This window comes from Podarcis bocagei (genome assembly GCF_964188305.1).
Source record: "Podarcis bocagei genome assembly, chromosome: 2".
NCBI lineage: Eukaryota > Metazoa > Chordata > Lepidosauria > Squamata > Lacertidae > Podarcis > Podarcis bocagei.
This window is the reverse complement of record NC_138126.1, coordinates 2,167,442-2,188,712: the sequence shown is the minus strand read 5'-3', so window position 1 is coordinate 2,188,712 and position 21,271 is coordinate 2,167,442. Positions and strand designations below refer to the sequence as shown.

The following is a 21,271-nucleotide window of genomic DNA, read 5'->3' as shown; positions in this document are numbered from 1 at the left end:
GGAGACTAACAGAAAAGATCGTAAAAGAAAAAGAGAAATTATATGAACAAGATATGATGTGGAAACACCAAGATAAGACTGGATAGAATTATGAACTTTGTCTGGACTGATTGGGACGTGGCCCACCAGAATTCTGACTGCCTTCTCCATTGTCTTCTTTCGATGGGGTGGGGAGAAAATCCTATTTGTTTTCTAGGAAGAGAACAAAGTACTATTACAATTAGCACCTGCTCTTATTTTAACATCTTTTACAGTCTCTCCTGTCCTCCATCTGTTCCAAATTTTTAGGAAAGGCAAATGAAATAATGTAAAATAATGGTCATCCATAATCAGCCTTTTATAACCCTTAATTATTGTTAATGAAGCAGTATTATCCTAGAATACGGTTGAACTGTGGGGGTTTACGTTTTATAAAAAGTGGTTTCTCACAGGAAAGGGAGCTGCTCTATGTTACATGAACCTGGCCAATATTCATCAGGGTCCTAAGTTCATCATGAAGTTCTTCATCCGCTGCACTATAATCCTCCACCCCTTGGGCCACATTTTGTCCCCTTCGACCTCTAGATCTTTATTAATCACCAGCACAGTCCCTTTGGCCTCAGGAGGTCCATACTGACCATTTTGGGAGACCCATATATAAGTCTAGTGACAAGGCTTGGTGCTTGTGGTCGGTTGAAGGAGTGTTCAGTTGGAGAATAGAGGAGGGAGAAAGGTTGTTTTCTGCTGCTCCAGAGAAGCGGACACGGAGCAATGGATCCAAACTACAAGAAAGAAGATTCCACCTAAACATTAGGAAGAACTTCCTGACAGTAAGAGCTGTTCGACAGTGGAATTTGCTGCCAAAGAGTGTGGTGGAGTCTCCTTCTTTGGAGGACTTTAATGCACAAATTGTCATCTCATCTGTCCCCCAAGTTGAACGACGTGGCCCAGGGAGAGAGGGGAAAATAGTGGAAGTGAACAGCTGGCTTCGCAAATGGTGCAAACAGGAACGGTTGGGATTCTTAGATCACGGACTGCAGTTTCTTGAAGATGGACTTCTGGCAAGCGATGGGCTGCACCTCACAACGGTTGGGAGGAATGTTTTTGCCAAAAATCTCAGAAACCTCATCAGGAGGGCTTTGAACTGACTAATGTGGGGGAGGGAGACAGTGCTCCTGAAGGTAGGAGTCTATCAATTGATGAAGATGATGGGTGGCGCTTGGGGGGGAACTGTCATCCCGCCACTCCTTGGTGTGTGGAGTGCCTCAGGGTGCGATTCTCTCCCCAATGCTTTTTAACATCTTTATGCGCCCCCTCGCCCAGCTTGTCCGGAGTTTGGGGCTGGGCTGCCATCAGTATGCTGATGACACCCAACTCTATCTGTTGATGGACGGCCATCCTGACTCGGCCCCAGACACACTGATCAGATGCTTGGAAGCTGTGGCTGGATGGTTACGTGGGAGCTGGTTGAAGTTAAATCCTTCGAAGACAGAGGTCCTCTGGCTGGGACGGGACGATATGGGATTGAGGGGGCAACTCCCATCTCTTGCGGGGGTGCAATTAGTGCCAGCACCGTCCGTCAAGAGTTTGGGTGTAATCTTTGATACCTCCCTCTCTATGGAGGCGCAGATTACAGCTATAACAAAGGCGGCATTTTTTCATCTCCGCCAAGCTAAGCAGTTGGCTCCTTACCTCTCTCGCCCTGACCTAGCCACTGTGATCCACGCGACGGTCACCTCCAGACTGGATTATTGTAACTCGCTCTACGTGGGGCTGCCCTTGAGACTGACCCAGAAACTCCAGCGGGTGCAGAATGCCGCAGCGAGACTCCTTACGGGGTCCTCGCTGCGAGATCACATTCACCCGGTGCTATACCAGCTGCACTGGCTCCCGGTGGAGTACAGGATCAGGTTTAAGGTGCTGGTTTTAACCTTCAAAGCCCTATACGGCCTAGGACCCTCGTATCTACGGGACCGCCTCTCCTGGTATGCCCCACAGAGGAACTTACGGTCCTCAAATAAAAACATCTTGAAGGTCCCAGGCCTCAGAGAGGTTAGGTTGGCCTCAACTAGAGCCAGGGCTTTTTCGGCTGCGGCTCCAACCTGGTGGAACGCTCTGTCACAAGAGACAAGGGCCCTGCAGGACTTGACATCTTTCCGCAGGGCCTGCAAGACAGAGCTGTTCCACCAGGCCTTTGGTTAGGGCACAGCCTGACTCCCTCCTTTGGCAATCTTTACAATACTTTAGTTTATGGTTGCCATCAATTCTGATTTTAATTAATTCTTATGATGTTTTTATAATGTCACACTATTTTAGTGTTGTTAGCCGCCCTGAGCCCGGCTTCGGCTGGGGAGGGCGGGATATAAATAAAATTTATTATTATTATTATTATGATCATCCAAATGTCATAGATCAAATGGAGCAAACAGCACACAGACCTAGTGGTGGGAGGAAAAAATCCTTAAATAAGAGACACGGGGGAATGATTAATAGACTTCAATGTCTGTACACTAATGCGCAAAGCATGGGTAATAAACAAGATGAGCTTGAGCTCTTGGTACAGCAAGATAAATATGACATAATAGGCATCACTGAAACCTGGTGGGATAAGTCCCACGACTGGAATGTAATAATGGAGGGATACAATCTATTTCAGAGAAAGAGACCAGACAAGAAAGGAGGAGGAGTGGCGTTATATGTCAGGGATGTGTATACCTGTGAAGAGATCCAAGATTTAGAACCTCAAAGCCAAAGTGAGAGCATTTTGGTCAAAATTAAGGGAGAGAAGAATAACAGTGACCTCATTGTGGGAGTTTACTATAGATCCCCAAGCCAAACGGAGGACATAGATGATGCCTTCCTGGAACAGATGGCCAAGCATGCAAAAAGAAGGGAGATAGTAGTAATGGGGGACTTCAATTACCCGGATATTTGTTGGATGTCAAACTCAGCCAAGAGCATAAGGTCAAACAGATTCCTCACTGGCCTTGCAGACAACTTCATTGTCCAGAAAGTGGGAGAAGCAACAAGAGGAACAGCCATTTTAGATCTGGTCCTAACCAATGTTGATGACCTGGTTAGTGGGGTAGAAGTGGATGGATCATTAGGCGCGAGTGATCATGCTCTTCTGAAGTTTACTATACAGCGGAAAGGAGCAGCCAAGCATACTAGGACTCAATTTCTTGACTTTAAGAAAGCCGACTTCATAAAACTTAGGGAAGTGCTGGGTGAGATCCCATGGACAGCAATACTAAAAGGAAAGGGAGTTCATGATGGCTGGGAGTTTGTTAAGAGGGAGATAGTAAAAGCACAACGTCAGGCAATACCAATGAGACGGAAACATGGTAGGTGCCTAAAGAAGCCAGCGTGGCTATCTAAAGAACTTTTAACTGAATTAAGATTAAAAAAGGATGTGTACAAAAAATGGAAAAGGGGGGAAACCACCAAAGAGGAATTCAAACAAATAGCCAGCACGTGTAGACACAAAGTCAGAAAAGCTAAAGCACAGAATGAACTCAGGCTTGCTAGAGAGGTTAAAAGCAACAAAAAAGGCTTTTATGGGTATGTTCGTAGCAAAAGGAAGAACAAAGAAACAGTGGGGTCACTCAGAGGAGAAGATGGTGAAATGCAAACAGGGGACACAGAAAGGGCTGAACTCCTCAATGCCTTCTTTGCCTCAGTCTTCTCCGATAAAGAAAACAATGCCCGACCTGAAGAATTTGGAGCAAATGATTCAGCAAAGGAAACACAGCCCAGAATAACTAAGGAGACAGTACAAGAATACTTGGCTAGTTTAGATGTATTCAAGTCTCCAGGGCCAGATGAACTGCATCCAAGAGTGGTAGATGTGATCTCAGAACCACTGGCAGTCATCTTTGAGAATTCCTGGAGAACAGGCGAAGTCCCGGCAGACTGGAGGAGGGCAAATGTAGTCCCTATTTACAAAAAGGGGAAAAGAGAGGACCCAAATAATTATCGCCCAGTCAGTCTGACATCAATACCAGGGAAGATTCTGGAGCAGATCATTAAGCGAACAGTCTGTGAGCACCTAGAAAGGAATGCTGTGATCACCAATAGTCAGCATGGATTTCTGAAAAATAAGGCATCTCAGACTAACCTGATCTAGTTTTTTGACAGAATTACAAGCCTGGTATAGAATCATAGAATCATAGAGTTGGAAGAGACCACAAGGGCCATCGAGTCCAACCCCCTGCCAAGCAGGAAACATCATCAGAGCACTCCTGACATATGGTTGTCAAGCCTCTGCTTAAAGTCCTCCAAAGAAGGAGACTCCACCACACTCTTTGGCAGCAAATTCCACTGTCGAACAGCTCTTACTGTCAGGAAGTTCTTCCTAATGTTTAGGTGGAATCTTCTTTCTTGTAGTTTGGATCCATTGCTCCGTGTCCGCTTCTCTGGAGCAACGGAAAACAACTTCATTATTGAATATTTGGAGTGTAAGAACGAAATACCCGCGGTGCTAATTTTTATAGACGCCGAAAAGGCATTTGATGATGTGTCTTGGAGGTTTCTATTGAAGAGTATGGAGAAAGCAGGGTTTGAGGGTGAGTTCATGGATGGAATAAAAGCAATATACTCGAATCAATCTGCAAAATTGATTATAAATAATAACCTAACAAAGTCCTTTAAGATTGAAAAAGGGACAAGACAGGGATGCCCCCTGTCACCGCTTTTATTTATCATGGCACTAGAGGTAATCATAAATAAAATAAGAGTAACACCAGAGATCCGAGGGATTAAAATAGGAACAAAAGAATTTAAAGTAAAAGCGTATGCGGATGACCTAATGCTATCCCTTTGGAGATGCTAGAGGAATTTGGCAAATTATCCGGTTTTAAATTAAACAAATTAAAGACAAAAATGCTGACCAAGAATGTGGGAAAGGAGGAAAGGGAGTATGGAATTAAAGTAGCAAAAAAAGTAAGATATCTGGGAGTTTGGCTAACTACAAAAAATATAAACCTAATCCAGGACAATTATTTTACAACATGGAAGGAGATTAAAAAAGACCTAGAAATATGGAACAGAGTGAAGCTTTCGTGGAGAGGAAGAATGGCAGCGATAAAAATGAACTTACTTCCGAGAATGTTATTTCTGTTCCAAAACATCCCAGTAATTAGAGGTTCCAAAATATTCAAGGAGTGGCAAAGAACCCTTTCAAAATTTATATGGCAAGGTAAAAGACCAAGAATTAGTTTTAAAATTCTTACAGACAGGAAAGAGAGAGGGGGTTTCTCGGTACCAAATTTGAAACTTTATTATGAAGCCGCCAGCCTTTGCTGGATCAGGGATTGGATTACCTTGGAAAATACTGACCTGCCGGACCTGGAGGGGTTCGATAATAGGTTTGGCTGGCACTCTTATCTATGGCAAAATAAATAAAAGGTGCATAGAGGATTCTCAAATCACATCATCAGGGGGGCCCCTCTATGAAGTGTGGGAGAGGAATAAAAAACTTTTAGAATGGAAAACACCTTGGTGGTTATCCCCAATGGATATACTAATAATAAAAAAGGTTAATATGGAGGGAGAAAGGTTAACATATGAAGACCTACTGACAAGATCAGAAACCGGATGGAAGATGAAAACATATGAGGAGCTGAAAGATAAATTATCTGGCTGGTTACAATTCCATCAAATAAATGCAATATGGACAGCTGATAAAAAAATAGGGATGAATGAAAAAAAATCTAAGTTCCAGATAGAGATAATTGAAGGCAAATATAAACTATTATCTAAAATGTACAATATATTATTAGAGTGGGACACCAAGGATGAAGAAATAAAGGGGGTAATGACAAGATGGGCAATGGACCTGGGTTATAATATAGAGCAGTGTTTCCCAAACGTTTTTGGGCAACGGCACACCTGTGTACTAAAAAAAAATCTCGCGGCACACCACCATTAAAGCCCCGCCCCGTGACGTCAGCGCGCAGCGTCACGCCGGGAGGGACGCACAAAAGTGAACGTTTTCTCCCTCGGCAGCTCCTCTCAGCTGCGCTCAATCCGCCTCGGAGCGCAGGCTGAGGGAGGGAGGGAGGGGCGCGTGTGACCCGTCTCTGCTGGGAGACCAAACCCAGCGAGACAGAGTCGCGCGGAGGCGCCCAGGCAGCGCTGCCGGCTGCGAGGAGGAGCGCCAGGCAGCAGCAGGAGGCGCGGCCTCTCCTCGCCGCCCCCGCCCCGCCTCTCGCCGCCCGACTCGCCCGCCTCCCTCCAGGCATCTCGCGGCACACCAGCCGGTGTCTCACGGCACACTCGTGTGCCGGGGAACACCGGTTGGGAAACACTGATATAGAGTACGATAAATGGCTGAAATTATGGACTAGTGGAATGAAGTTCACGGCATGTGTAACACTCAGGGGAAATTTAGAAAAGATGATGTATAGGTGGTACATCACTCCAGCAAAGTTGGGGAAATTGTACAAAACAGGAAATAAGAACTGCTGGAAGTGTAAGACCAAAGAGGGCAATTTTTTCCACATGTGGTGGACGTGTGACGAAATGAAGAAATATTGGGAACTTATCTATAACGAGTTAAAAAAAAATATTTAAATATACATTCCCTAAAAGACCGGAAGCATTCCTACTAGTAATAGTCGGGGACGAAATCAAAAAAGAGGATAAAGTACTATTTCAGTATGCCATGGCCGCTGCCAGATTGTTAATTGCCCAAAACTGGAAGAATCAAAATACCCCATCAATTAGAGAATGGCAAACAAAATTATTTGAATTTGTTAATCTAGCAAAAATGACACAAAAAATTAGAAACCAAAAGAATGCAAAGTTTATGAACGACTGGAACAAATTGATGACCTACATTGAAGGGAACCATAGAAACTTAAAGACTATAGCAGGTTTGGTATAAATCTTATGATGTGTAAATCTGTAACAAGTATAAGCTGCAGGAGAAATTAATTATGGATATTAAGAAGCCTGAAAGCGGGAGGGATGGAGGTCGGGAGGGGGAAGAAGAGGGATCTAAGTTTTTAAAGTTATAAAGAAACAAATGTGAACACTAATAACTGGAATGGAAACGGATAAGATTATTCTGTTATATTTGGACATTTGCAACTTACTTATTCATTTATCTACTTTCTTTTACTTATTTTTTTTATTTATTTCTATCGTTTGTAATGGCTGATTTGGCGTGTTTTTTCTCTCTTTTGGGTATGTATATGAAACTTAATAAAAAGAATTTTTTTAAAAAAATAATAAAATAAAATAAACAGAATCATACTGACTAGTGATTTACCGTAAATTGTGATTGAAATCAATTTGATTTATATCAAACCCACCCTGCTTGCAATCTACCACAATGTCTGAAATAAGGCTGGAACTATACAGAGGCGAACAGGAGAATGTCCTGGCAAAGGCTGCTACTTAGGGGTCTAAAACGGATAAATCAAAATATTATCAATCCTCACACGCTCAGTTTCATCAGCAGGCAAGCCAAGATGCATCCTAGCAGGACTTTGGGGTTTGGGCTTGGCTAGCAAATGGTGGTATTCAGGACAATCCAAAGTATGGAGATGAGTCCTAGTGAATAGAGATAACCTGGTAGTGTCATCAGGGAAGGGGGGGGTCAGGGGTGCTGGAAGGGGCGGGGTCTCTGTCGAGGCTCCTCCCCCTTTTCCTTTAACCCTTCCCTGGACGCCCTCTCTCCCTTTCCCCAGCCAGGCGACCCCAGGGAGAATGGGGGGCCTCAGCCCCACCCCCAGCCCGGCTCGGGGTCCTCCTTCCCCTTCCCGCCAGGGCAGCTGAGCCTCTCTCGGCCCCCCAGGAAGGAGGAAGGGGAGTCTGGCGGGGCTGCTGCTGCTGCTGCCCAGGAGACCTTGCAGGTCTGGGGTCCCCCCTTCCCCCCCCTGGGTCGGGGCCTGGATCGGGGCCCCTGTCGACGGGCCCCAGGGAGGGCGCTCTCCTTGCGGGGGGGTCTCTTCCTCCTCCTCCCCCCTCTATTCCCCCCTCCTCTCCCTCCCCCTTTACCTCTTGGTCCTCCGCCTCCCTGGCTCCGGATTAGTCCGCTCTCCTTGTCTGCAAGAGAAAGGGCGGCGGGGGGGGCGGCGGGGGGAGGGGGGGCTCTTCAGCGACGCGCGTGTCCCTAGAGCCACGTCTGCAAGAGCAGCCCCCCCTCCCTGTGTCCGGAGGGGAAGGCGAGGGGGCGGCGCTGCCTGGGGGCTCCTGCTCTGGGGGCTCCATGGGGACCCGGCCCCCGCCCCCCCCAACTGGGCCAGTGGAGGCCGGGGGGGAGGGTCTCCTTCTGGGCCTCCTTCTGCAGGCCAAGCCCTCAGCCGGGGTCCTTCTGCAGGCAGAGCAAGGGCTTCGCCCCCCGACAGCCCAGCCCAGCTTCAGACACCAGCCCCTCTCCCCCCCCCATTAAAGAAACACCCCCCCTGGATTCCCCCGGTAAAATGAGTGCAGTATTGACGGACCTTCCAACCCAAGGGAGGAGGAGGAGGAGGAGCAGCCTTGCCAGCGATGTCCAGAATGCACCCCCGGATTTGAAAGGGGGTGCAGGACATTTGGCACCAGCCCTCGGTGTGTTCGGCTCTTCCTGACGCTGTCTCCAATCAGCGCCCTGGTTTGCTTCAGCTCGAAAATACAATTGGAAATATATAATTGGAATGAAGCTGAAGCACATACATCAAGCAAAGTTCGAGAGATAGAAGAAGAAGAAGAGTTTGGATTTGATACCCCACCTTTCACTCCCTTTAAGGAGTCTCAAAGCGGCTAACATTCTCCTTTCCCTTCCTCCCCCACAACAAACACTCTGTGAGGTGAGTGGGGCTGAGAGACTTCAGAGAAGTGTGACTGGCCCAAGGTCACCCAGCAGCTGCATGTGGAGGAGCGGAGATGCGAACCCGGTTCCCCAGATTACAAGACTACCGCTCTCAACCACTACACCACACTGGCTGCTGATAAGGCTGCTGATTAATGCATCTCTGATTGGAGCGACGGGAGGAGACAAATAAATCAAGCGATGAACCACCATTATGAGACTGGTACGTGTGGAGCGAAAAAAAGAGGGGGTGTGTGGAGGAAAAAACTTTTATTTTCTTTTCCTTATGTGAGTATTTATAAACCTCCACCCCAGAGAGACGAATCGTCGCCTTTTACTAATCGCAAGCAAGAATTTAAGAGCTGTGTGGAGTGAATTATTGATTGAAGAGAGGACTGGTAAATATTGGAGAGCGGAGGAAAATTCTATGACACAGTTTTTAATGGCGTCTTGCTAAGACAGGCTTGTCAAAGAAAGACAAGGGGAGGAGGACCAGGGTCATTGGAATGTGAATGATGGATTGAATGTGATAACCTGGCAGAGCCCCTTTGTGATATACGTGGCAAGCTTGGGAAAATTAATAGGACAGACCAAGGACAAATCTTTGAAGAAGGGGAGGAATGGTGGCTGTCCTTATGAGATATGACTCTTGAAGTGTGCAAAACCCACGCAGATATTGTTTGTTCCTAACCTGCTTGTGAAGACTATCAGAGATTGCAAAGAAAGGAATACATGATAACAACAAGAAGATGAAGAAAGTAATAAAGAGGCTATCTGGACAGATCTGGATAGAACTGTTTGATAAAAGCAGTAACAGAAGTGATGTTTTGATCCTCGTTCGGAGCCTGATGTCTGGGTACCCCCAACAAAATTTAAAAATTTGGCTGTATAATTTGGAAGTAATATGATTTCGAAATAATGTGAGTGGATTGGCCTGTTAATAAAAATTATGTATATTTTTTACCCTGGGTATAACTGAAGTCTTATAAATAAGTAAGTACCGTATTTTTCGCATCATAGGACGCACTGGACAATAGGACGCACTTTGTTTTAGAGGGGGGAGAACAAGAAAAAAAAATCCTCCCCCTCTCTGCCCAGCGCCCCTTCAGTGAAGCGGCAGGAGGCGCTGCACAGAGAGGGGGAGAACTTTCCCTCTCTTGTTTTCCCGCTCTAAAACAAGGTGCCGTTTAAGGTGCGTCCAGGGTGCTACCTTGGAAGCCTGGAGAGCGAGAGGGGTCGGTGTGCACCGACCCCTCTCGCTCTCCAGGCTTCAGGTTCCTTTCGACCTGCTCTTTGGGGCTGGCGGGGGGAAGCCCACCACCAGCCCCAAAGAGCAGGTCAGGGAGCAGCGGAAAGGCGCAGCGGAGAGGCTCCTGCCATAGCCGCGCGTCACCTCTCCAGCCGGGAAAGGGTCGCGGGGCTATGGCGTCTTCGCTCCATAGGACGCACACACAGTTTCCCTTCATTTTGGAAGGGGAAAAAGTGCGTCCTATAGAGCGAAAAATACGGTATATAAATCATTTTCACAAAAGTTATGCTGACAAATAATTTTATTTCAAGGCTCGAACCGGACCTGCAGATAAAGACAGAGCATCCCCTGCGATTGGGAATGTGCAGACGGAGGCCCCCTTTGGAATTGGAGGCCCTGGCCACGTGGCCCATATGCCCCCCCCCCCGTCTGGGCCTGGAAGCAGTTGCCCTGAGCAACCTGCAGCCTGAGTTAGTGAGGGTCCATCACCTCCTGGCAAATAGAAGGGCAAGAAATGGTGAGTGGGGCTGAGAGACTTCAAAGAAGTGTGACTGGCCCAAGGTCACCCAGCAGCTGCATGTGGAGGAGCGGGGATGCGAACCCGGTTCCCCAGTTTACGTGACTACCACTCTTAACCACTACACCACCAGAAAGATAACTACTTCTGCTTCATTGATTACGCAAAAGCCTTTGACTGTGTCGACCACAGCAAACTATGGCAAGTTCTTAAAGAAATGGGAGTGCCTGATCACCTCATCTGTCTCCTGAGAAATCTCTATGTGGGACAAGAAGCTACAGTTAGAACTGGATATAGAACAACTGATTGGTTCAAAATTGGGAAAGGAATACGACAAGGCTGTATATTGTCTCCCTGCTTATTTAACTTATATGCAGAATTCATCATGCGAAAGGCTGGGCTGGATGAATCCCAAGCCGGAATTAAGATTGCCGGAAGAAATATCAACAACCTCAGATATGCAGATGACACAACCTTGATGGCAGAAAGTGAAGAGGAATTAAAGAACCTTTTATTGAGGGTGAAAGAGGAGAGCACAAAAAATGGTCTGAAGCTCAGCATCAAAAAAACGAAGATCATTATAGGGGATTGGAATGCTAAAGTAGGGAATCAAGAGATAAAAGGAACAACTGGCAAGTTTGGCCTTGGAGATCAAAACGAAGCAGGGAAAGGCTAATAGAGTTCTGTCAAGAGAACAAGCTGGTCCTCACAAACACGCTTTTCCAACAACACAAGAGACGACTCTAACATGGACATCACCAAATGGGCAACATCGAAATCAGATTGATTATATTCTCTGCAGCCAAAGATGGAGAAGCTCTATACAGTCAGCAAAAACAAGACCTGGAGCTGACTGTGGCTCAGATCATCAGCTTCTTATAGCAAAATTCAAGCTTAAACTGAAGAAAGTAGGAAAAACCACTGGACAGGTAAGATACAATCTAAACCAAATCCCTTATGAATACACAGTGGAAGTGAGGAACAGGTTTAAGGATTTAGATTTGCTGGACAGAGTGCCTGAAGAACTATGGGTGGAGGCTCGCAACATTATACAGGAGGCAGCAACTAAAACCATCCCAATGAAAAGGAAATGCAAGAAAGCAAAGTGGCTGTCCAACGAGGCCTTACAAATAGCGGGGGAGAGAAGGCAAGCAAAATGCGAGGGAGATAGTGAAAGATACAGGAATTTGAATGCAGATTTCCAAAGAATAGCAAGGAGAGACAAGAAGGCCTTCTTAAACGAGCAATGCAAAGAAATAGAGGAAAACAACAGAATGGGAAGAACCAGAGATCTGTTCAAGAAAATCGGAAATATGAAAGGAACATTTCGTACAAAGATTACTGTCAGAGTTGCTTCCAGATCCTAGCTCACAGAGGATCACGCTAGCCAGCGATCATTAAATAAAAGTCTTTATTGAGTTACAGTTTCCATTCTCAAGCTGCTGTGTGCAACTCTACGTCTTATGGTTAGATCGGCGAAGCTCCGTCTGAATCTCCGCCCCTTGTGCACCAATTTAATATCCTAGCCCTGCTCCACCTTTTCCGCCTGACTGTTCTTCTCTGGGTCCCTCTGCCCCCCGGGGTTTCTTCCTTCCGGGATTCCTCTGACGCTGACCCCCCGGACCCTCCTGTCTCCTTGCGCCGGGCTTTAGGACCTGGCTCCCTTTCCGGGCTGCCTACTGCTTCACTTTCCTGTGCATTTGAACTTGGCGCGCGCGCCCAACCTTCCACTTTCCGTCTGACCGTTTCTTCGCTCCCCGATGGAGGTGTGGCCACTCCTGACTCGTGCCCTCCCTCCTGTTGTGAGCTGCCAGCGCTTGATCCCTGGCGCCCTTCCTCTTCCCTGCTCTCTGGCGGTGACGCTGGTCCCGATTTCCAACTGCTCCCCTCTGAGTCCCCTCTAGCTCTATCTTCCTGGGGTGTCCCCCTGGGCTCCCCCCTTGCCCTGGCCACTGGTGCTCCTTTCTGTGAATCTTCTGATTCACTGGAAAGACTCGGAGATCTCGGGTCGTCGTCATCACTCATCTTTTCTTCTGCCTCCTCCCCCTCGCTCTCTGTTTCCTCCCTTGCCCTTGCCTCTGCTCCTGAACCCCTGACATCCATCCCCCCTCGAAGCCCCCTCTTCCCCCCTCCCCTCCTTCCGGTGCGGGATCTGGGTGCTGCCGTGTCAGGGGGATGAATGTCGGATACAGTTCGCTTCCCGTGGCGGGCCTCCATCTGAAATCTTCCGGTTCTTCCTCCCTGCTCTCGTCGACGACGGTCACCTCCGCTTCCATCTCTGTGCCGCCGTGCTCGAAACCCGGGTCGTCCCCGAAAACGTCCATGTCCGTCTCTCCCTCGCTTCCTTCTGGAGACGTTGCTCGTCCTGGACCCTCCAGCCACTTTCTGCGGAACTGCTCCTCTGGTCAATCATCCCACCAATACGAGGGTTCTGAAGCAGATCCCGAGGGTGACCCCTCCGGGGAACAGGCGTCTCGTGTCGGTTCCTCGTCCGAGTCGAACCCCCGGAACGTGCTGGCTGAAAGCGTGGGCGTGAAAAGCCAGTCGTCGAAAAAGTCTGCTGGCATTGGCCTATGTGGGAAGAGGGCATGAAACTCTTCTTTGAGCAGAGGTTCGTCTAAAGCGTAGCCCGGCACCCAGCTGTTGGCACTGGCCGGGGTGCCCTCCTTGGCGAGAAGGTATTCTACCCCCTCTTCCCCCCATCTGGAGTCCAAAATCTCCGTGACTTCGTTGATGCGCTCCTCCTGTGCCACTCCCGCTTGCCCGGTTCTCTCTCTGAGCGGACTCGGTGCCGTTCCTGGTTCCTGAAACCTGTGAGGTGCTTTGTAGGGAGTGAGCACCGATCTGTGGAACACCGGATGCATCCTGGAACCCTCCGGAAGCGCCAGCCTGAAAGCCACCGGGTTGACCTGCTCTTCAACTTGGTAGGGCCCCAGTTGCTTATGCCCTAGTTTCTTCTTCGCCAACGACCTGGCCGGCACTGCGTGGGCTGCTAACCAGAGCCAGTCTCCCACATGGATCTCTTCGCCAACCCTTCTGTGTTTGTCCGCTTGTACCTTGTATGCGTGTTTGGCCAGAAGGTGCGCAGAAAAGGAAGGAAGGGCGGACTGAGGGAGAGGGAGGAGGAGCAAGAGGAAAATGCAGCAGCAGCCGGCAGCCAGCGTCACCCCCCCTTCCCAGCGCCACCCTTCTGAGGCAGGCAGGCGGGTGAGCCGACTCCCCCCATTGATGGCGCCCGGTGTGGGACAAGATTGCTCGTCCCTGAGGAGAAAAGCGCTGCCGTGTGAGGGAGAGGGAAAGAACGTGCGTGCTGGCAATCCACGTGGCGATTCCCGGACCGTCCGCAGGCCGGATCTAGAAGGCAATTGCGCCTGATCCGGCCCACAGGCCTTAGTTTGCCAACCCAGATGCTTGGAGATTCAGACCCCCATTAGAACAAGAGTAAACATGTTCTTCTGATTCAAAGGATTCTGCGGGAAGAAGAAACATGATCTGGATATTGAAGGAACTGCCTACAGGATTAAAGACTGTAGAGATCCAGCCAAGAACTATATCAGATCAAAACTCAACATGGATGATAATGAGGGGTGAAAAGAGTTCATTGCATAGATGGAGACTAAATAAGGGTTTATTTGAAAAACACTGAATTACAACATATTCCAATTACGTTAAAGTATCAAAAGATGTTAAAAAGCATTTGGAAATATGGGGGCTTTTAAAATGCTGCCAGCATTTTAAGAAGTCTCCGCTGTCCCGGGAAGGCAGGCGGGGGGGGGGGGGAAAGCAAAGACTTTCGCCCCCCGCTGGCCTTCTGAAAAGGTCCAGGACCTCTTCTGTTTGTTTTTTTAAAAATAATATTTTATTAAGTTTAACAATAAAAAGCAACCACATATCACTCTTTTCTATTTTCTTATCTTTAGTACCTTATTTTCCCCGACTTCCTCACACCTCCCTTTTTTGTATCCCTTTTTCGCAGTTAATTCAGCAAATTCATATCCTATTACTTTATCTTTACTTATATTAAATTCCAAATTTATAATTTCTAATTTTTATCATCTTGTTACTAGAGCCCCTTCATTTCATTTCAATGTCCTCAGCATTCATACATTTTGCAATATTTCTGTAAGTAGATTTTAAATTTCATCCAATCTTCTTCCACCGACTCTTCTCCCTGGTCTTGGATTCTGCCAGTCATCTCTGCCATTTCCATGTAATCAATTACTTGCATCTGCCATTCTTCCAAGGTGGGTAGGTCTTGTATCTTCCAATGCTTTGTGATGAGTATTCTTGCTGCTGCTGTAGCATACATAAAGAAAGTTCTATCCTTCTTTGACACCAATTGGCCAACTATACCCAGGAGAAAGGCCTCTGGTTTCTTCATGAAAGTGCATCTAAGTACCTTTTTCATTTCATTATAAATCATTTCCCAGAAAGCCTTAATCCTCGGGCACGTCCACCAAAGGTGAAAGAATGTGCCTTCAATTTCTTTACATTTCCAACATTTGTTGTCGGGCAAATGATAAATTTTTGCTAGCTTGACTGGGGTCATGTACCACCTGTACATCATTTTCATAATATTCTCTCTCAAGGCATTACATGCCGTAAATTTAATCCCAGTGGTCCACAACTGCTCCCAGTCAGCAAACATAATATTATGTCCTATATCTTGTGCCCATTTAATCATAGCAGATTTTACCGTTTCTTCCTCAGTACTCTATTTCAACAGCAAATTATACATTCTTGATAATATCTTAGCATTGGGTTCTAACAATTCTGTTTCCAACTTTGATTTTCCCACCTGGAAACCAATTTTTTATCCTGATTATAAACCTCTCTTATTTGAAAGTAGTGTAACCAGTCTCGCACCTTCCCTTTAAGCTTCTCATAACTCTGCATTTTCAGCTTGTCACCTCTTCTGAAGGCCGGCGGTGGGTGAAAGTCTTTGCTCCCCCCCCCCCCGCCTGCCTTCAAAAGCCATCGGGATAGCGGAGAAATGCGCTGCGCTTCTCCGCTATCCCGGGAAGGCAGGCGGTCGGGAGCAAAGACTTTTGCCCCCCGCCGGCCTTCAGAAGAGGTCCAGGACCTCTTCTGAAGGCCGGTGGTGGGCGAAAGTCTTTGCTCCTGACCGCCAGCATTTTAAAAGAGGTCCCCGGAGATTTCCCTATGGGCTTTCTTATTGCGAAGCAAGCCCATAGGGAAATTCGTCTGGCGAAGCACCTCGAAAAACGGAAAACCCTTTCGTCTTGCGAGTTTTCCGTCTTGCGAGGCATTCATCTTGCGAGGTACCACTGTAAATGATACCAACAATAAATAATACAAGCTTCTTTAACAAATGGCAAAGATATATTTCAGGATTACTCTGGCAGGGGGGAAACACCAAGAACAAAGTATAAAATTTGATAGATACTAAAAATAGAGGTGGCTACGCACTGCTAGATTTTCTACTATGAAGCAGCCTCTTTGTGTTGGTTAAAAGAATGGATATTGTTGGACAACAGACAATTGATGGATACCCAGTGGAATCTCGGTTGTTGAACGCTTCGGAAGTTGAATGTTTGGGGCTTTCAAACGCCAACAACCGGGAAGTGAACCGGGAAGCAATTTGTAAATAAAATTATATACAGTGGTACCTCAGGTTAAGTACTTATTTCATTCCGGAGGTCCGTTCTTAACCTGAAACTGTTCTTAACCTGAAGCACCACTTTAGCTAATGGGGCCTCCTGCTGCCGCTGCACCGCCAGAGTACAATTTCTTTTCTCATCCTGAAGCAAAGTTCTTAGCCTGAAGCACTATTTCTGGGTTAGTGGAGTCTTTAACCTGAAGTGTATGTAACCTGAAGCATATGTAACCCGAAGTACCACTGTATGAATAAAATTATCTATATATAAAGCAATTGAAACACTTCCCACACTCCTTCCATTCAATCCATTTATGATTTTGTGTTTGTGGATTGTAGGGTTTCAACTCTTAAAGCTTTTCCTCCTTGCGAGTCCATTGATGTTTTCTAAGAACATCAGGAATGAAGCTCTATGTACACTCCATATACGTAAGTGGTTTTCCCTTTTTCAGTTCGCTGAGGTTTACTAAGGTTTCCACTTCTATTGAAGCTCTTTCCATACTCCATACAATTATTTGCTTGTCCCCGAGTGAGTCTGTTGATGTCTTCTAACATTTCCAACATTGGTGAAGCCCTTTCCACACTCCTTACATTTAAATGGTTTCTCCCCTGTGTGAGTCCATTGATGTTGTCTAAGTGTTCCACTGTGATTGAAGCTCTTTCCGCACTCAGTGCATTTAAATGGTTTCTCCCCAGTGTGAATTTGGTGATGTAAATTCAGGTTTCCACTCCGAGTGAAGCTCTTTCCACATTCCATGCATTTGAATGGTTTCTCCCCTGAGTGAGTCCATTGATGTCTTCTTACTGCTCCACTACAAGTGAAGCTCTTTCCACACTCCATGCACTTAAAAGGTTTCTCCCCTGTGTGAGTCCGTTGATGTTTTCTTACTGCTCCACTACAACTGAAGCTCTTTCCACAATCCATACATTTATATGGTTTTTCCCCTGTGTGAGTTCGATGATGAATTCTAAGTGTTCTACTAACAGTGAAGCTCTTATCACACAGCATACATTCAAATGGTTTTTCCCCAGTGTGAGTTTTATGATGAATATTCAGTCTTCTATTCGTACTGAAACTCTTTCCACACTCCAAACATTTAAATGGTTTCTCCCCTGTGTGAATCCGTTGATGGATTCTAAGGCTTCTCCTCTGACTGAAGCTCTTTACACATTCCATGCATTTGAATGGTTTCTCGCCCGTGTGTGTCTGTTGATGTTTTCTAAATGTTCCACCATCGGTGAAGTTCTTTCCACACTCCATACATTTATATGGTTTTTCCCCTGTGTGGGTTCGTTGATGGTTTCTAAGGTGTCCAATCTGACTGAAGCTCTTTCCACACTCGTAACATTTATATGGTTTCTCCCCCGTGTGAGTCCGTTGATGGATTCTAAGGCTTCCCTTCTGACTGAAGCTCTTTCCACACTCGTAACATTTATATGGTTTCTCCCCTGTGTGAGTGTGTTTATGTATACGAAGGTTTGAACTCCAACCAAAGCTTTTTCCACACTCCATGCATTTAAATGGTTTCTCTCCTGTGTGAGTCCGTTGATGTTTTCCAAGTGTTCCACTGTCAGTGAAGCTCTTCCCACACTCCATACTTTCAAACTGTTTCTCCTCTCTCTTTTCACATTCCATGAATTTATATGGTTTCTTCTTTATTCCCATTTGACATGGCCCTCCAGAATTTTGACTGCCTTCTCCATTGCCTTCTTTCAACAGGGAGGAGCGGGGGGAAAGGAAACCTAGGAAGAGAACAAAGGAATATTACACACATCAATTACCTGCTCTTATTTTAACATCTTGTACAATCTCTCCTGTCCTCCATATGTTCCAAGCTTTTAGCATAGGCAAATGAAATAATGTACCGTATTTTCCGCTCCATAGGACGCACCTGACCATAGGGCGCACCTAGTTTTTAGAGGAGGAAAATACGGGAAAAAATATTCTGAATCAAATGTTGCACTAAACTATTTAAAGGAGCAAAGCGGACGGCTCCTGTCCGCTTTGCTGCTTTAAACTGAGCCTCAGAGGAGGGTAGGAAGGGGAACCATGGCTTATCTAAGCCCAGTTAATAATGCTAAGCCTGACTTATGGCCATCGAGATTAGCCTGGCCGTCTCAGTGGAAATCTGGGGAGGCTGGGGTGGACTTTCAGTGGTCAAAGTGCGGTTGTGTCTTCCTGCCCGGCATCTATTTCCTGCCCTCTTTTCCCCCTGCACCCCCGCACCCTGCTTCGAGGGAAGGAAGCAGAGCCATGGATCCTCTGCTCGCAACTGCAGTGGATTCCCTCCACTTTGAAGCAGGAAAGTGGGAGAGGAGCTGCTTACACAAGTGTAAGCTGCTCCCCTCCCACTTTCCTGCTTCAAAGCAGTCACAGAGGGAATCCGCTGCAGCCTCGAGCAGCGGAGGATCCATGGTCCCCTTCCTTCCTTCCCTCCTCCGTAGTTGCTTTGAAGCAGGAAAGTGGGAGAGGAGCTGCTTACACGAGTGTAAGCTGCTCCCCTCCCACTTTCCTGCTTCAAAGCAGTCACGGAGGAGGGAATCCTCTGCAGCCGCCAGCAGCGGAGGATCCATGGTCCCCTTCCTTCCCTCCTCCGTAGTTGCTTTGAAGCAGGAAAGTGGGAGAGGAGCCGCTTACATGAGTGTAAGCGGCTCCCCTCCCACTTTCCTGCTTCAAAGCAATCACGGAGGAGGGAATCTGCTGCAGCTTCCCCCACCTCCCGCAGAAGCCGCACACTCTTTAAAGGGCTGCGCGGCTTCTCCTGGCTTTTCTGGGAGGTGGGGGGATTCCCCCAGCTCGTAGAAAAGCCTGCAGGAGCCGCGCCGCTCTTGGGGGCTTTTCCCCGAGGAGGGAGAAGGGACTATGCGGCCAGTCAGTCCCTTCTCCCTCCTGGGGAAAAGCCCGCAAGAGCGCACAAAGCTTGTGTGCGGCTCTTGGGGGCTTTCCCCGCCTGCCTCCCCCCTGCATTCACTCCATAGGACGCACTCACATTTTCCCTTGGTTTTTAGGAGGGAAAAACTGTGTCCTATGGTGCGAAAAATACAGTAAAATAATGGTAATGCATCATCAGCCTTTCCTAACCCTTAATTAAGCATTAATGAAGCAGAATTATCTTAGAATACGGTTGAACTGTGCTGTTTACGTTTTATGAAAAGTGGTTTCTCACAGGAAAGGGAGCTGCTCTATGTTCCATGAACCTGGCCAATATTCCTCAGGGTCCTAAGTTCATCATGAAGTTCTTCATCCGCTGCACTATAATCCTCCACCCCTTGGGCCACATTTTGTCCCCTTCAACCTCTAGATCTTTATTCATCACCTGCACAGTCCCTTTGGCCTCAGGAGGTCCATACTGACCATTTTGGGAGACCCATATATAAGTCTAGTGACAAGGCTTGGTGCTTGTGGTCGGTTGAAGGAGTGCTCAGTTGGAGAATGTTCTTGGGGTTGGACCTCCATCTCTCAGTCTTGCATTCTTGAATGGAGAGAGCTGGAGATGCAGAAGGAAAGCAGCTGGAGCCTGACTGCTGGGAAGGCCAGATTGAGACACCCACCCCTATTATGATTTATAATAATTATATGCTGCCAGGTCTCGCATCCGCCTCCTGACACTGGCCTATCTTAGAGGAGATTCCCTGTCCAGGCCTCTCTCACTGTTCTTCCTCCTCTGCCCTGGGTGGCCAAGGGCTTCTGGATATTCTAGCTCTGCTCCAACTGGGAATTATTTATTAAACTGTTATACCTCTCTTCATCTGAAGATCACAAGATAAAAATATGTGTGACACTGAAAAAGGTGAGTATTAAAGGTTAATAATACCCATTGTGGGAAAGAAAAGAAAGAAGATGAAACCCGTGGTGTGTCCTCCTGAATGTAATATAACAACAACAACAACAACAACAACAACAACAACAACAACAACAACAAAAAGTGTAAAGAAGAGACCAATCTTCAGATCAGTTTCATATTCCCTGGCTGTATTTCTCTGCCATGATTGTGACTCAGAATCTTAGGCACACTTTTTTCTAGAATATCAAATGGATCTCTTTGAAATGGGAGTCAGACATTCTTGGGATTTCATCCAGACATTCCTTTAGTGTGGGCAGCAGCAGCAGCGGAGGAAGGAAGGAATTAACTTTGGGGGCAAATAATTTCCTTCAGAAGGTCTTCCCCAGCAGCCAGCAGGGTTGATAAACTGCTCAGGTTGGACACCTTGGATTTATAGTGTTAGGGTCTGGATACCAATCACAATCCCTCAGAAATGTCTCAAGAACCCTTAAGATCCAGTTCCACCAACTCCCAAGTAACACTGAGCCCTAGAGGAACCTTCTATGCTGAGTTGAGGCATCTCTGGCCCTCCAGACGTGGTTGGACTCAAAGTACCACCTGCCCAAGCAAGGATGGCCCATGGCCAGGGAGGATGGGAGTCTTATCTGGGGGGACACACTTTCCCCTTCTTCCCCCTCCTCTGAAAACGCTTTCATTTCTCCTTTCTCCGTGATCTCCAACATCTTCCTGATACAGTCCAACCAACTGCACACATTCCCAAATCATCCGGCACCACTGACTTCCCGAGGCGGCTGCATTGTGTCTAAAACACTGGCAATGGGACAGCTCCTTCCACTGGATGAGAGGATAGAGGGTTAAATCAGGGCTGGCCAAATGGGACTCCGCTCCCTCCCCTCCTTGCATCTGCTGCCTGAGGGGACTGCCTCAGTTTCCCTAGTGGGGGAGCAGGCCCTGAGAACAGCCTTCTCTCTGCCGCCCCAAATACAGGAAACACGACAAAGAAGGCCTTGGAGTGTCACCGTGGAACATAACAACAACAACAACAACAACAGGTTGTAAGTCCCTTTGGACTGCCCTGGGCAAGAGAAAGAGACTAATAGGTTTAATAAAAATAAAGGGGGGGGGGGACACAGGAACCCATAGCAATCTTCCCCATCCCTTAAATCCCACAGATTTAAGAGAACTGATATAGTGGGAATAATAGAAACCTGGTGGATGGAGAGGAGGAGTTGGGCCCAGGTGTCTCTGGGGGGGGGGGAGCCCTTTAGATGCTTCTGCACAGAAACCCAGGCATGAGGGAGAGACTGGAGTTGCCAAGAGCGAAGCC

At 47.2% G+C, this 21,271-nt stretch overlaps 6 protein-coding genes across 6 annotated transcripts in view; 1 reads left to right on the top strand and 5 right to left on the bottom strand.

Moving 5' to 3' along the window:
* The window catches only part of LOC308580789 (uncharacterized protein), a 38,979-nt gene extending 35,196 nt beyond the window's left edge, over positions 1-3,783 (bottom strand). The window contains exon 1 of the mRNA XM_081182961.1: positions 3,764-3,783. The gene's annotated coding sequence lies outside the window, so the exon portion shown is untranslated. The remainder of the gene's footprint in view (positions 1-3,763) is intronic.
* LOC308580575 (uncharacterized protein) overlaps positions 1-8,030 on the bottom strand; it is an 87,732-nt gene extending 79,702 nt beyond the window's left edge. The window contains exon 1 of the mRNA XM_081182428.1: positions 7,984-8,030. The gene's annotated coding sequence lies outside the window, so the exon portion shown is untranslated. The remainder of the gene's footprint in view (positions 1-7,983) is intronic.
* The window catches only part of LOC308580498 (uncharacterized protein), a 332,166-nt gene that overhangs the window by 81,377 nt on the left and 229,518 nt on the right, over positions 1-21,271 (top strand). The window lies entirely within an intron of this gene.
* The window catches only part of LOC308580705 (uncharacterized protein), a 35,017-nt gene that overhangs the window by 2,793 nt on the left and 10,953 nt on the right, over positions 1-21,271 (bottom strand). The gene's annotated exons all lie outside the window — the stretch shown is intronic.
* LOC308580947 (uncharacterized protein) overlaps positions 15,864-21,271 on the bottom strand; it is a 182,794-nt gene continuing 177,386 nt past the window's right edge. Inside the window, exon 2 of the mRNA XM_081183286.1 lies at positions 15,864-17,902. Coding sequence (XP_081039412.1) covers positions 16,671-17,825 — 1,155 coding nt within the window. The 5' untranslated portion in view covers positions 17,826-17,902 and the 3' untranslated portion in view covers positions 15,864-16,670. The remainder of the gene's footprint in view (positions 17,903-21,271) is intronic.
* LOC308578706 (uncharacterized protein) overlaps positions 15,864-21,271 on the bottom strand; it is a 120,670-nt gene continuing 115,262 nt past the window's right edge. Inside the window, exon 3 of the mRNA XM_081179173.1 lies at positions 15,864-16,331. The gene's annotated coding sequence lies outside the window, so the exon portion shown is untranslated. The remainder of the gene's footprint in view (positions 16,332-21,271) is intronic.